The sequence below is a fragment of the Electrophorus electricus genome, chromosome 23 (genome assembly GCF_013358815.1).
Source record: "Electrophorus electricus isolate fEleEle1 chromosome 23, fEleEle1.pri, whole genome shotgun sequence".
In the NCBI taxonomy this organism is placed as follows: domain Eukaryota; kingdom Metazoa; phylum Chordata; class Actinopteri; order Gymnotiformes; family Gymnotidae; genus Electrophorus; species Electrophorus electricus.
This window is the reverse complement of record NC_049557.1, coordinates 11,537,153-11,552,152: the sequence shown is the minus strand read 5'-3', so window position 1 is coordinate 11,552,152 and position 15,000 is coordinate 11,537,153. Positions and strand designations below refer to the sequence as shown.

Sequence of the window (15,000 nt, the reverse complement as noted above, 5' to 3'; positions counted from 1 at the left end):
CCTGCTGTTGGACGTGCACATCCACAAGCCCCGCCTCCCTGCACGCACCTGGATGGACTCTCTGCTGGCTTTCTTCCCTGGCCTGCAGGTGGGCCTCACGCACGTGGCCGTGGCAGGACATTCCAGGGTCACTGGGGCTTGTCACATGGAGTAGGGTGGTGTCACCTGGTGCAGTTGGAAGGCAGTGAGATGGGAATGTGACTATGAGTACTGTGTTAGGGACAGGTGGTGGGCTATGGGGACAGGTTTGGTGGAGTGACGGGACAATGTCAGTGGAGGGGAGTCAAAGGATAGATAGATGGATAGATGGATGGACAGATGAATAAATGGAAGAATAGATGAGAGTAATGGTGAGCTTCCCAAATAAGGTGGCTTATACACACCGTTAACTCCACAGGTCTACTATACATGTAGAAGATATGTATAATGTGTGTATAATCTATTTATAGAAAGTGTATCTTGATTTTTTTTTTTTCCCCCTGGGTTGTGTATTTTTGTAGGTGCTGAAAGGAGACATCCGTCCAGCTATAGAGACCCACGAAATGCTTTATCAGGTTACCAGGAAACACAACTTCCTCCCTGAGGTACGTTCCTCAGGGTTGTCTGATCTCTTGCGTGTCTGTAGGGTGTGTGTTGGTGCAACATGGTTTTAATACATCATCAGATGAGGAGTGTTTCTGAACATGACCTGCCTCCCTCCCTCTCTCCCTCTCTCTGCTTTTTCTGCTTTTCTTCTCCAATACTTTTCTTTGCCTCTCTTTTCCTCTCACTCTGTCACTTCTCTCCCTCTCTCTCCTTTCTTTGCTCTCTCCTCCTTCTTCCCCCCTCTCTCTCTCCCTCTCCCTCTCAACATCTCTCCTCCTTTTCTCAGGCGTTCACCACAGATTTTCAAGTCCACTGGGCACAGCATCCCCTGAGGCCTGAGTTTGCTGAGAGCACCTACTTCCTTTACAAGGTGTGTGGTGTTTGTCCCACCACAGGGACCTTCAACGTCTCCAGCCCTGCCTGACTTAGGTTGTGCCTCTGCAGGGTCTGGGTTAGATTTCCTCTAGGGCTGTTAAGCTCTTTTTCTGAGTTATCAGTTGTACATGTACCGTGCAACCTAACATGCCAACACGATCCCTGGACACTACAATCACAAGCTGAACACTTCTTGGGACAGGTTCCAGTTTAACAAAAGGGTCTTGATGACGGCGATTACCGTTACATGAGGTTCACGTGGAGCACTTTGCTCAATGGAGCGCTCAAGAAACCCACTGAGGGTAGAAGCATCCTGAATTCGGCCATGAAGTCTGCTTCAGTTTCACCACATAACCCAGCAGATTGGGTGAGTGCAGTCCCACAAAGGGCCATAAGTCCTGCCTTGTCATGACCCAGGAACAACCTGAGTGTGATCAGGTGTCCAGAGCATGGACAACCTGAGTCTGGGCATCCCGGCACCCCTGGGCTGGAGTTACAAACCCCCCAGTACAGGCCTCACTGGCCCCAAGCCGTAAGTCCCGTCTCATTCTGCCTCTGCTGCTATTTGATTGGTGGCCCAGAGATCACTCACTTGTGACTGGAAATGAAACATCAGTCCAGCCCACAGATTCCCATAGTAAGACTGAGACTGAGGTGTTTGTGTGTGTCCAGAGGTCAGGTTGGTTCTGGTTGTGCAGAAACGGATCAGGCTAACAGTGCTAATGTCATGGTTGCATACTGGACCTCCAGGCCACAAGGGACCCGTATTATCTGGACGTGGGGCGCACCGTTCTGGAGAACCTGAACCGCTTCGCTCGCGTCCCCTGTGGCTTTCGCTGCTATGAAGGGACGTGCGCACGAGGGAGCCATGAAGACCGGTGAGGGGCAGGGAAAAGAGGAGGGGCATATAAAATGGGGCGGGCACGGGGAAAGGACAGAACGAGAGATGGGAGGAGCAGAGAGGAGAAGGATGGAGCAGGAGCAGAGAAGGAGGTGTGGAGGCAGACAGATGGGAGGGGAGGGGAGGGGTTGATGGGGGAGAGTGGAGGGGAGATTGGATACATAAACACACAAACACATTTATCTTCCTTTGAATCAGACAGTCTGGTTGTCTTACTCAGATTTTTGTCTTCCCTTTCTTTCTCATCCCTTTTCCATCCCTCTCTTATTCTCTCTCTTTTACTGTTTTTCTACCACTTGTCTTCCTGCCCTCTCTCCCTCCATCCCTGTTTTTATTCCAGAATGGACTCCTTTTCCTGGCGGAGATGTTTAAGTATCTGTTCCTGCTGTTTGCGGAGGATGAGGACTTGCCCTTCGACGTGGAGGATTATGTGTTCACCACTGAAGCTCACTTGCTGCCCCTCTCGCTCTCTACGGCCCTGCGCTCAAGCTCGCCCCCGCAGACAACTCCACAGATCTGCCTCCCAATAACACAGTACTGCCTGCCACAAGCCAGCGGCTCTTTGCAGTAAAATGCCAATGTCAATGTCTAGCAGTCAGTGGATGTAAATATGAGTGTCTGTGTGAATTTGCGCGCACGTGTGTGCATGTGCGCGTGTGTATGCATGTGTGTTTACGAATTTTCTTCCTCTTCTGCTGAACAGGCAGCAGACGAGTTGGATGATGCAAATTTTGAGTGGACGTGTCCCAACACACGCCTCCTTTTCCCTGACCCCGCCTACCCACGGAGCCTTCGCGAGCCAATCAGAAGCGCGGTGGACAAGAGCTGTCCCCGCCCTGCCCCTCCTCGGTGAGACTGTTAGCCACTCAGCTGTGCTAACATAATAACATGTAATAACATAACATGTAATAACATAAGCAGTTAGCGGTCATGATTACTAGTTTTCTTTTAATATTCTTCTTTATTTAATGTTCTTTAAAACCCTGTTATGTTGCCCCTCTCTGTACCAACTTTTTTTTGATTTTGCATGCCATCTCTTCGTCTCTCTGTCTCTTTATCTCCCTCCCTCGCTCTCTCTCTCGCCCTCTCTCTCTATCTTGCTCCTTCTCTCTCTCTCTCTCAGGGAGGCTGGGTTGGGTCGTGCTCCCCTCAGGGCTCAGGACTTTATGGCCAACAGCCCTGAGCACCTGGAGCTCCTCAGACGGATGGGGGTCAGTCTGATCCACCTGAAAGACGGTCGGGTGCAGTTGGTGCAGCATGCCAGCCAAGTGAGTCCCCTCCACCCCATAAATCCACCCTCCACAGCAGCAGTCCGTGTTGGAGCAAGAACAAGGCTTTTGGAAAAATAGAAGAGTTACATTCTTCCTGTGCTAACATTTAGACACATCAGAGATCTGCTCAAACTTTGAGATATCTGAGATTCGCTCAGACTTTTCGACTCAGATCTGCTCAAACTTTTGACTCCTCAGAGATTCCCTCAGACTTTTCAACTCCTCAGAGACAAACCTTTTGTGTATTTTCTCCTGCTATTGGACTGTGTTTACACAGGGCAAACACAGGAGTTTATCTGTCTCTCTAACTAATTCTGAATCAAATCGTGTGTGTGTGTGTGTGTGTGTGTGTGTGCGTGCGTGTGCGTCTAGGCGGTGAGTGCAGTGGCGGCGGAGGACGGGATGCGGTTCATGCAGGAGATGATGGAACTGTCCAGCCAGCAGCAGAAGGAGCAGCTTCCTCCTCGTGCTGTCCAGATCATATCACACCCGTTCCTTGGCAGAGTGGTACTGACCGCCGGGCCGGCACAGTTTGGAATGGACCTTTCTAAAAGCAGTCTGGGGGTGAGTAGGTCTGAACAACATCTCTGAGACGTTTGGTTGGCATGAAACACTAGGAAAGAAATGCAGACATGGAAGATAGAATTCTCTCCTTTGTCTTTTCCTCCTTTTCCTCTCTGTCCCACATGATCTCACCCTCCCCGTGTCTCAGGTTCGAGGTTTTGTCGCTGTAGTTGAACCCTACTCTGGCTGTTCTGAGCTGACCAATGCTGAGTTTGTGGCCGGTCGCATTGCCCTGCTGCAGAGGGGTCAGTGCATGTTTGCTGAGAAGGCCCGACACATCCAGAAAGCCGGAGCCATCGGGGGTATCGTCATAGGTGAGGGGGGCACCAAAACCATATCCCTTTATCACATCCCATTATCACTTATGCTAAGAATATATACCGTGTGGGGCCACTGGTATCATTTAGCACAGAACAATAATAATATCATTAACCATAAGAGGAGACACCAGCTAAGGTGGCGTAGTGCAGAATTACATGATGAAGAGTGGTTATGTGAAACAGGGCTGATGAAGGAGATTCATATCGTCGTGTTTGGCAGGTAAAGTGGAACTTGCGGTGTCTAGAGTTCGGCTTGTTGTATCGTATTAGGTGGCCACTGGCGGTTTCTGAAGTTGTGAGGATAGAGAGGTAAACGAGGCTGTGAGGAAGTGTTTATGGGTGCCGTGTTGTCTGAGTGGTGTGGCGTGGAACCAGAGAGGGGTGCTGGGACACTGAAGCATGTTTTACCATTACTAGGGACACAACATGGAGGCATAATTAGGTGTTTAGCTGCTTAGCACGTTTATTTGATAAGTGCATAGATCTCGACTCTTTGCCCATTAGTGTCAGTAGTAGAGCAGTTAGGTTGGTGTGTGAGGGACAGCGTAGTGCAGAACGAGCACATGGTATAAATACCAGTAGATTGCAAGTTTATATCAGATGTAGGTAGAAAACTACAGGTCCCACTACAGTGTACTGCTTTATCAATGCTGAGGCATGGTGGTGTACTCTGAAAGCAAACAGATTTATTCTGAAAATAAAGAGTTTATTTTATAGAGTTAAATACTGCAGTTGAGGATGTGGTGGATGAAGCATTTGAAAGGTAGGAGCTGAAGAATGCAGACTTGGTTGCTGGGGTGAGAGGATGTGGTGGCAGGCCAGTAGAGATAAGTGTTAGACAAATATAGGTAAGGTGTTAGACATTTACCTGACACTTTTATCCAAAGCAACTTACAATTCTGACCGAGTACAACTCGAGAAATTGAGGGTTAAGGGTCTTGCTCAGGGGCCCAACAGTGGCAACTTGGTAGTGGTGGGGCTTGAACCAGCAACTTTCTGATTACAAGTCAGGTACCATAACCACTGAGCTCCCACTGCCCAGTGGGGTTAGTGGTTAGGCCAGTGGAGATTGGGGTTGTTTGGTATGTTCTAAGTCTGTTGTTTCAAAGTGAGCTTGGAGGAGGTGGGTCTGTTGAGCCTGTCATGGGTCTTAATTCAGCAGAACACTGATGAAAGGAGACGCCCACTGAAGAGCTTGCGATGTTACAGATTCTTAGAGGCTCATTACGAATAGAGTGGACTTAGATTTTTTTTCCACAGGATCTCATCCTGTGTGTAATTACATAATAATAATATTAATAATATTAATAATAATAATAATAATGTCTACTTTTAACTTTTTATAATTTAGGTTAAAGCTTTAAGTGTTTGCGTTGCAGTACTCCTGTAGTCACTCTTGGTTCAGGAGCACAGATGTCATTAAAGAAGGACGTTTGGACCTTCTGGTAAACAGAAGCGTATATAAAATCACAGAGTAAATGTTTTGTGAGCTGGACTGGATGAGTCGGGCTACGGCCATCAGGGTTTGAGTTCATCATTGTCATTGTTTCCTAGACGACAACGAGGGGAGCAGCAGTGACACAGCGCCACTATTCCAGATGGCGGGAGATGGGCGGAGCACGGATGACGTCACTTTGCCCCTCCTCTTCCTCTTCCACAAGGAAGGGAGCATCCTTCTGCAGGCTCTCAAGGAGCACAGGGAGGTGGAGGTTCTGCTGAGCGAGAAAGCTCGAGACAGAGGTAAGCCACGTGACCAGGCGAGACGAAAGGTCTCAGAAAGACGCATTTAGTGCTTTAGACTTGAGTTGACCTCTGACCCCAATCTTGGGACAAGTAGCCAAAAACTGCACGAAAGTGTTTGAATGAATTAGCATGTTCTCAAATAATTACTTCCATTTAGCTGACACTTATCCAAAGCAACTTACAATTCTGACTGAGTACAACTTGGGTCATTGGGGGTTAAGAGTCTTGCTCAGGTGCAGCTTGGAAGTGGTGGGACTTGAACCAACAACCTTCTGAGTACAAGTCCAGTACCTTAACCACTGAGCTACCACTGCCAAGTAGCAAGTTATAATTTCTAAATACATATGAAATATGTAACAACCAGTGTGTTAAAATGCTGTCCAAATCTTACTGGGAATGTAGCCAATTTCAATTATCATACATCTCTGGATTAGACTTGGAAAAAGTAGTAACCGTCACTCTTTGAACAGATTGATGCAGGATTAGACTCGTTCTGAATGCCATTTCAAAGCTCCATGTACTTGATGGTACTTAATCTCAATGAGACAGTTAAAACAATACTGTTTATAAATTATAAAAAATATACAATAACATAATTGACACTAATGCTACTCAAAGCATGTTTATTACTTCAAAATATGTCCAGTAAGTGGTGCCATCGTGTTAATAATGTATGATGTGGTTGAACAGAGCTGGTGAAACATACCTTTTAAATATTTCTGTGTAATAAATGGAAACTGGGCTGCTTTAAGGGTTGTTGGCCCTGTGTACAGGAAATGAGGCGCTGCTCTGTTTCTGTTCCTTCCTTCCTGTCTCTTCCCTGTTTCATTCTTTCATTTCCATTGTGTTTATAACTCTCTCTCTCTCCATTTCTTTCTTTTTATCATGCTGTCTCACTTTTGCTCGCTCTCTCTCTCCTCCTACGGATGAGCAGAAGCCATATTTAAGGGGCGGGCCTTTCCTGGCGCCCTGTCAGATGGCAGTAAGTAACCTTTCCTCCTCATCCTCGTTTTGCACTGCAGTGTTTATTGAGTCCACACCTGATGGGCTGCACAGCACAGCACTGTTTAGGTCTTCAGCCCTTGTTTACAGAGCTCCCTGACTGAACATGTCTGCTTACAGTCACCAATAGCTCCTCTGCCCCTTCATGAGTTGCATCAGGTTCTCTGGAGTGGAGACAAAAGACTGAGCCACGTCCCCTATCCCCCAAGCTCCGCCCCCTGTCCCTGTTCACGTGACGCAAATGTGCAGGTTTAGTCCAGGTGTCCCACAGCTGGGGTTCAGAACCGGGCCCGCTTGTGTGTGACTCTGTGTTTCCCACTCCAGAACCAGCTAACTAACGGGCCAGTCCCCACCTCCATTCAGGCTCCACCTTCACTGTCAGTGAGATTTAGGTGTAGTTTCACTCCTAAAAGCTGCTGTGACGAGAGTGGAGGTGTCTTTTAATGCTTGGGACAGTACGTCTATCCACTGTTACGTTAAAGCAGGTAATTCAGCTGTATTCTGATGGGCTATAGAGGAGCTCGAGTGTCGTAAGCCTGTAGCACTGCGCACTTCTTCCACAAGGACCTGCTGAAACTATCCATCTCCACTACCGTATGGGAAGGATGACTGGAATGGTGTGTCGTCGGTTCAGTACTGTTCTGACCTCTGTGTGCTGCGTCGCCACGGATCTGCCACCCTTTCTCTTCCTGTTGTTGCTTTGTGTTTGATTTGATATGCAAAATCAAGGCAGTCACAGTGAGGATTCAAATCCCCAACAACATTCCAGACCGAGACTGTTGGGTAAAGTGGAAATCTTAGCCAGCCATGTGAAATAGTTATCCAGGGAAATATGAACAGATATTATTGAAAAGGTTCACTGGTCTTCCAATCATTTTCCAGAAATTAATTGTTGTACATGTGCATGATGTATTTAAAACAATCTGCATGTCTGTGTGAATGCTGTGCAAAATTCACGAATAATATCTGTCCTTTGTTGAACTGATTGACAACTTCTTTAACCACTCAGGTGTGGATGAGACAGGGGAGGAAGATTGCTGCGCAGAGGACCACAGTACTCCCGCCCACTTAGCAACACCTGACCAGTCACAATTCACAACTCAGGAACAAGAGTTCGCGGGAGAGGAGCCAGGAAGATCAGAGGCGGGGCTTAGCAATGACACACCCTCATCTGCAGAGGAAGGACCTGTGGAGGACGATAGTTCTAAGAGCCAATCGGTGGACTCTTTAATGGCTGATTGGCAGGAGGATCTGGAGGCATTCAAGCAGATGGAGAAGGATGAACTTTGACCTCATGCTGTGACCTCCGATTCCAGTGATTGGTCACGTAACACAGCCATTAAAAAAAGACTGAAACATCACCATGTATAATTTTGGACACTTTCAGACACACCTGGTCAGTAGGGCTGTTACCTGTGTGTCGTTCTCAGGTGTTTCTTACAGGGCATGGCTAACTGCTTACCTGTGCAATTTCCCTTCCTCGTATCCCCGCCTCACCCGCCAACGACGGGGTCCAAACTGCTCCATATCTAGTCTGATCTCTTTATATGTCTTCCTTCTTCCAGATCTGTGCATATCTAACACATGGATATGTTATGACCATTGATGTAAGCGACTGACAGAATAAGTTATCGACTGGTTGAATCATGACAAATCGTTTTCATGCAATAGGATTTGTACTTATTTAATTTCTTGACAGTGTTTACAGGGTTACGTTTGAGCAAGAGGAATGTGTTTTACACAGGGAGAAAAAATGATCATATGGAATGGGTTGATCGATGTCACTGTATATATGTATGTATGTTTGTATGTTTCTGTCTATCATTTTCATAATAGTATGAGAACTGGACTCAAACAAAGTTTAATTGTGGGCCTTGTTCAAATGTTTTACCTCTTGTCCACCTTCCCTTTAACAGCCCACGTGCCTCCTGACCAGCTGTGAGAGAGAAAACCAAACACATGTCTGGAGACATTTCCCACGCCATAAACGCACGCGCGCACGCACGCACGCACACCACATCTTAGCAGGTGCATTAAGGAGGCGCTCACGAGAATCAGGCGTCTGTGTTTACTTTTCCCGTCTGAGTGCCGTTAGATCGCCGGTCTCGCTCGGATTTTGATCAACGTAAACCCTCGAATTCAAAGTATTTTGCAGAGCTGCGGAGTGTTGACGGGGGAACAGGCGCTCGCAACCCTCACTGTTCCCCAGAGGGCGCTGTGTCTTCGAGGCTGTCTGTATCTCGGACTCGCTGCTGACAACTGGAGAACAAGGCGAGCCAAAAATGAACCGCATAATTAAATTGTTCAAGACATTTGTGTTTCTTTAATTAGACACGTTAGCATTTTTTAATTATTTTTTTTGGAATGGTAAAGGAGTTCAGTTTTATGGACAGAAGAAGCCAACGAGCTATATCTAATAAATGTTAAAACCATTGAATGCGTTATGATAATGACTGCTTCTCTCTGGAACGTGAAGCAGCTCTGATGTGGGTTAAGCGCGCGGCAGAACGGGTCTGTTTCATGCAGCGCCACAATAACCACGTTATACTGACTTCTGTTCCAGCGCGACCAGTCCGACTTCCCTCCCATTTGTCGAGTTAATAAACTGGAGCCTGTTCACGACTGAAGCTCAACTTCTGAGAAGCGACAAGGTTTCCTTCCTCGACGTAAACACGTCACCGTTTTTTTCAGCGAAAACGGTGGGAAATCGGCCTTCCCTGTCGCGCGCAACGCCCCTCCTACGTCTAGGCGCGTGGTTGGCTTGCGGCTCGGGCTTCTGCAAGATGGCTTCAGCTTTCTGGCAAATCAGGGGTGTGGAGTGAACGGCGACGGTTCGCATCATTAGGCTGGAGACGGGAGAAGGGAGACCGCAGTTTGCTCATCTCTGGAGCACCCGCCCTCCTGTCTGCGACCCGCGAGTCTCGGCGCGCCGCCGGTGGACCGAGCGGATCGGTTCTGTTAAGTGAGTAAAACGTTTCTGCGTGCGCAGTGCGCGACTCGGCAGGTTTCATCCTGCAGAATCCCCTTTGTCTGTTAATGCGCGAGCGTTGTGGTCGCCTGGCGTGCTCTTTCCTCGTTTCCGATTTCTATTCGTGAATATCGATTCGAACAGATCGCCGAGAGCCGAGACATAGCTGTAGCGTCCTGACTTAAGCATGCGAGCCATTGCTGTTCACGCGAGTCTACCACTGTTGCATTACTGTTGGTTAATCGCCGAGGGTACGCTGCTGTCTCGAGATATCTTTCTTTCTCGTGCCGTACAAGGCCTCGAGAAGCCGGAATACGAGTGGAAGCAACCAAAACACAAGTCACCTGGGCGGAGAACCCGTGCGTGCGTGCGTGCGTGTGTGTGTGTGTGGTACACACGTAGTCCCACCGCGCGCCTTCCGCGAACTTCCGCGGACAATGCGCCCACTGTCCCCGAGCGGCGCAGCTGGACACTGCTGCGTTCTGTACCACGCAAGCCCGTCTAAGCGGGGGTTTATGCGTTCACTGCAGTTGTCATGGTTTATATGTCGCATCGCCTGTGATCAAGAGAAACGTGATCGTACCTTTGCGATTTAATCAGACCGACGCCGGTCTCCCGTCCATGAGGAATCACGGGCACCGCGCATAACGTAAATGCGCCAAATAAACAGACTCTTTGGTGCGTGCGTTAGAACAGTGTAATGTACAGGCGGAGTTGGGAAGTTTGGTGGTTTTGCGCTGGATGCAGGGACTGCCAGGAGCAGCCTGTACCGTCCTGTAGCGGGTGGAAGTCTCTGCGTCTGCAGTCCCGGGTGTGTTGTAGGGATCCGCGTTAGAGTCCCGCGCACATTGTATTAACGCGTCTGCCTCCATCCATCCTCGCGGTGCGCTTCCGATTCGCTTCTTACGTAAAACAAACAAACCCGCGCGGGTGGTGTGGTGAGGTTCACGCGTTTCCGACTGGTCAGACCGGTTATTAATAGCGGTACCCCCCCCCCCCCCCCCCCCCCCCCCCCCCGGCTCTCTGCGTTTTGTTTCTGCCTTTGTTTTAAGAAGAGCGACTTAATTAGCTCGTGAGGTTATGATACAATGTCACGATGACATCACTCAGAGAGGAGGTTTCCATAGTTACTGGTGCCGTATGTGGGAGGTTCCCATGGCTGTTATTGTTGTGGTATGGGTGCCTCTTTACAGACCAGTACTGTGTGTGTGTGTGTGTGTGTGTGTGAGGGGACGCAGGGACACACAACTGCAGCGATTTTCCTCTGTTTGCTGACTCTGGGATTAGGTGGAGTAGGTTTTCACCAGACAGCACATGAGAGCAGTATAATGTGATCTGTTTGACTTCACAGTCAAGGTAGACAAATGTGTGCCCTCTTTCTTGTTGAGTGAGTCCAGTGACCCTAAACATTAGAGCCTCTGGTGTATAAAACGACCTCAGATCAGTTTTCCCCCAGACTGCATCTGGACAATCTCAGTTGTATGCAGAGAGTGGAAACTGTACTTGGACCAGTAAGTTGTACTGTTCCTGAGCTTGTGCAGGTGAGCAGAGAAGAAGGATTACACTTAACAGGACAGCAGGGCTCATCTGAAGTCAGTGTGCCACATCCACCATGCCTCGGTGAGTTCACTAGAGACACCAGGCCAATGATCCTAGAACCGCAGTCTTGAACTGAGATGCCTGTAGTACTGGCCTCTTTGGCAGTGTTTTTGGCTCCAATGCGGTGTTCTTCAACCCAATCCTCTGTACCTACACAAATGGTCTCTGATGTCATTCTAACCCACTAACCAACACACTTGAAGTTAAGAACACCAGGTACCAGTGTACTGGGAGTGGGTTGGAGCCAAAACCTGAAGCGCTGGATGGCCAGCAGGGACCAGGGCGCTGAACACGGGTGTGTTATTGCTGCACTCCGAACGGTGCTGGTCCACGTGACCTGACTGTTCTGCTCCGGGTCAACAGAGCTTTGCATTTGCGTATGGTCGAAACTGGAAGAAAACGCGTGACTGTCCTTAGAAACCACTTTCCCCAGTTGGAAAGGTTGATGCCTCGGTGCAGCGTAGTAGTGTCACGCACACATCATGACACCTGTGTTAAACTGAAAGAATTCCTCTCTGGCCACAATCCTGTCTTGCTTTTCCAGCTGGACAGAGGAGAACTGATGGGTTTGTTCAGTGGTGATACGATTCAGACTCGTTTTGGGTTAATTCAGCTCTCTGTCCTCTGTGTGATTGGAGTTCCTCTCTTGGAGTCACACTGGTGGCCACCCTGAGGCACACGGCCTCTTCGTTTGGAAGTCACACTCGTCTCGGGGCGATCCCCCCTGACTTCTGACCTTCACTGCTCGCTTCTTAGGGGATTGGACCCAGATCTGTAATATCCGTTATATCAGTCATAGAAGTGCGATACAGATAAAGGTGGACTGAGCTGAACTCAGTGGTGCTTTGTGAAATGGTGGCACTTTTGCTGTTATTTGAGAGGACTCCATATTCCATATTCCACTTTTCTGTTGTTTACAACTGAATCTAATCACCGTTACGTAACTGACCCACGGCATGTAACAACACTACCACCTGGATCATTTTAACATCACCACGCCCTCACACTGCTACAAGGAAGTTTCTAGAGGCTCTTTAGCAGTTTGCTACCTCCCAGACTGAAGTTACTCTCTGGATTATGTGCACTGATCTCAGATCGGTCCACATGAGTGATTTTAAAATATATTTAAATTATTTTTTCTGCAAGCTTTCTTTTTCTTGAAAACATTTTTTTGGTTGTCCCTCCAGGCTGCTGGAAACAACAATACATTTGTGTGAGTATTTCTTAAAAAGTGCTTAGTGAAGTATTTTGTGAAGGAATGCTTTTCAGCCCTAAACAAAAGGTCGTGTTTCTGAGGAGGCTTTGCTGAAAGAGAGAGAGTGTGTGCTTGTTGCCTGAGAAAGATCTGAAGTGGTCTTGGTTGTTCATGTAGGGTAAAGTCCTGTTTAAGGGGTGTGTCTGTGTGTGTCTGTGTGTGTCTGTGTGTGTCTGTGTGTGTGTGTGTGTGTGTGTGTGTGCGCGCGCGCGAAAGCGTAACTAGCATATGGGACTTTTGTTTTTAGATTTCACGTGTCTTGGGTCAAACACATCTTGCCCTCCCTTACGCTGAAACAAAGCTCCTGAGTTTTTAAAAAAGCCACCTGTCTTCCTGCATTTAAATGGTAGTTTCAACACTTACATCACACCAGCAGTGACATTTCAAAGCTCACAACATTTTTTTCAGCAAAAATTAAAATACTGTTGACCTGGGAATGTCTATAAATGAAACACTCAGTTGTGGGGGATTTTTCAACATGAGGCACTCAAGCAGCTTCTTAGAGGGAGACTCTGATGTGTTCAGGCAGGAAATGTGAAGACCGGTTAGCCTGCGGCAGCCCTACGATTGGATCAGGATTGGCATGGAATGAATATGGGCTTCTAACTGGAAATGAACATTTATAGTGTACAATCATAAAGATGGACTTGGAATGGAAGCAGAACTCACTCAGGTGATTGGTGTTACGAGCCACGTGGTGTCTGTGGGCATGTGTGTGTCTGCGCGCGCATGTCTACTTGCATGCGTGCGTGACTGTGTGTCTTTCTCTTGTACATTATGGAGCTTGGGCCTGCCGCCGTGAGCAGGTGGTCTGGAGATGGCATCTGTCATTAGTTAAACATGCTCAGGAAAACTGTCAGCACACTCAGCCAATCAGATGAGTTTTGGGAGGGTACTGACCCCGCACCCATCCCTGATCACGGCTGCGTGGGGCTTCCCCTGCCCATAAACACACCACCACCTCTGGAAATGTGATTGGACCTTTAACTAACATACACACACACACACACACACACACACACACACACAAACATATACACACACACACACACACCACACACACACAACAGGCGGGGCTGGCTCTAGCACTGACAGCATGAGTCAGTTCTGCACTGCTGCCCAAGGGACCAGAATAGACACACACTCGCACACACACACAGCTAAGTTCAATGCTCTCATATGCACACACACACAAAGGACCAAGCTTACTGATCTGATGCATGCATGTGTGCGCACACACACACATACACACACATCCTCTGTGAACTGCTGGGAGTATCTGTAGCAGCCCTGAAGCCTTCAGTGTGCCTGGACACCAGCCTCGGAGCATCAGCCTCCACAACTTTGTTTGGTCTCTCTCTCTCTCTCTCTCTCTCTCTCTCTCTCTCTCTCTCTCTCTCTCTCTCTCTCTCACACACACACACACTTTTCTCTGCTCTCGTCTTGTCTAGTCTGCCACGCTGCTGACCGCTGGTGCTGTTTGCTGCTATTGTGTCCTGTGATTACCTCACCGGGATGATTGGTTTCTATTGGTTGGACAGAATGTCTGTCTTTTGCATCGCAAGATCGTGTCCAATCGCCTGCGAACATTAAACACCCCACCTGGTTCCTGATTTAGCGTTTTAAAAGCTATTTCTGGTGTAAACTTTTGCTGTGTGTGTAAGTGAGAGGGAGAGAGAGAGAGAGTGTGGCGGAAAGACAGAGTGAAAATGAGCCTAGTGTTTTGAAACCCTGTTACTATTCATGTCTGTGTTTTACTGCGGTACGTGTGAGTTCACAACAAATTTGCCAATTTTTTTTCTTTTCTCCCAATGTAAAGCATCCTTTGGTTTGTGAAAGGCGCTATATAAGTGGAAATTACTGTTATTGTTGTTGCTGTTGTTTATTATTATTACTCTTATTATTATATTTACAAATATTTAATAAGACATTAATAGAATTATGTGTTAAGATGTTCCTTACATGTGCCAAAACGTTAAGCTCCCTCTCCTGTTAACCAGACTTGCCATAACAAATAAATAAATTTTTTTCTTTTACTTATTTTTGTTCACAGTTTTATCACTTTTAATATTACTATTTTAAAACGATTAATTCTGTTAATCGCTTTGGCAACAGTTGTTAATTACAGTTCATGCCAATAAATCTGAATTTGAATGTAGGGGGAGGGGAGCGGAGATGTGTGTGCACAGAACAGTAAAAGACAGGAAACGTTTTGACTGCCTTACTGTGTGTATATCCGAGTGTGCACTTGCATGCGAGAGAGAGTGTGGGTGTGTGTGTGGTTGGGTGGGTGGGGGTGTGGTTGTGGGTGTGGTTGTGGGTGTGGGTGAGTGTGGGTGAGTGTGGGTGTGGTTGTGGGTGAGTGTGGGTGTGGTTGTGGGTGTGGTTGTGGGTGTGGGTGCGTGTGGGTGTGGTTG

At 47.8% G+C, this 15,000-nt stretch overlaps 2 protein-coding genes and 1 long non-coding RNA gene across 4 annotated transcripts in view; 2 read left to right on the top strand and 1 right to left on the bottom strand.

Annotated features, from left to right (window-relative positions):
• Positions 1-8,620, top strand: part of edem3 (ER degradation enhancer, mannosidase alpha-like 3) — a 15,609-nt gene extending 6,989 nt beyond the window's left edge. The window contains 13 exon segments of the mRNA XM_035521806.1: positions 1-88; positions 501-584; positions 872-955; positions 1,711-1,838; positions 2,202-2,209; positions 2,212-2,379; positions 2,569-2,710; positions 2,985-3,129; positions 3,505-3,696; positions 3,845-4,010; positions 5,571-5,756; positions 6,694-6,741; positions 7,771-8,620. The exon segment at positions 1-88 is cut by the window's left edge and continues 38 nt beyond it. Coding sequence (XP_035377699.1) covers positions 1-88; positions 501-584; positions 872-955; positions 1,711-1,838; positions 2,202-2,209; positions 2,212-2,379; positions 2,569-2,710; positions 2,985-3,129; positions 3,505-3,696; positions 3,845-4,010; positions 5,571-5,756; positions 6,694-6,741; positions 7,771-8,051 — 1,720 coding nt within the window. The 3' untranslated portion in view covers positions 8,052-8,620.
• Positions 8,430-9,438, bottom strand: LOC113586337. The gene is made up of 2 exons (XR_003411608.2): positions 9,314-9,438; positions 8,430-9,020 (listed from the first exon to the last, which is right to left on the bottom strand). It is a non-coding gene; the product is annotated as an uncharacterized LOC113586337 (long non-coding RNA).
• A 182-nt stretch (positions 9,439-9,620) lies between these two features.
• Positions 9,621-15,000, top strand: part of zgc:92140 (uncharacterized protein LOC447854 homolog) — a 17,757-nt gene continuing 12,377 nt past the window's right edge. Inside the window, exon 1 of one of the 2 annotated variants that reach the window (XM_027024356.2) lies at positions 9,621-9,723. The gene's annotated coding sequence lies outside the window, so the exon portion shown is untranslated. The remainder of the gene's footprint in view (positions 9,724-15,000) is intronic. The other variant, XM_027024357.2, reaches the window with a different exon arrangement.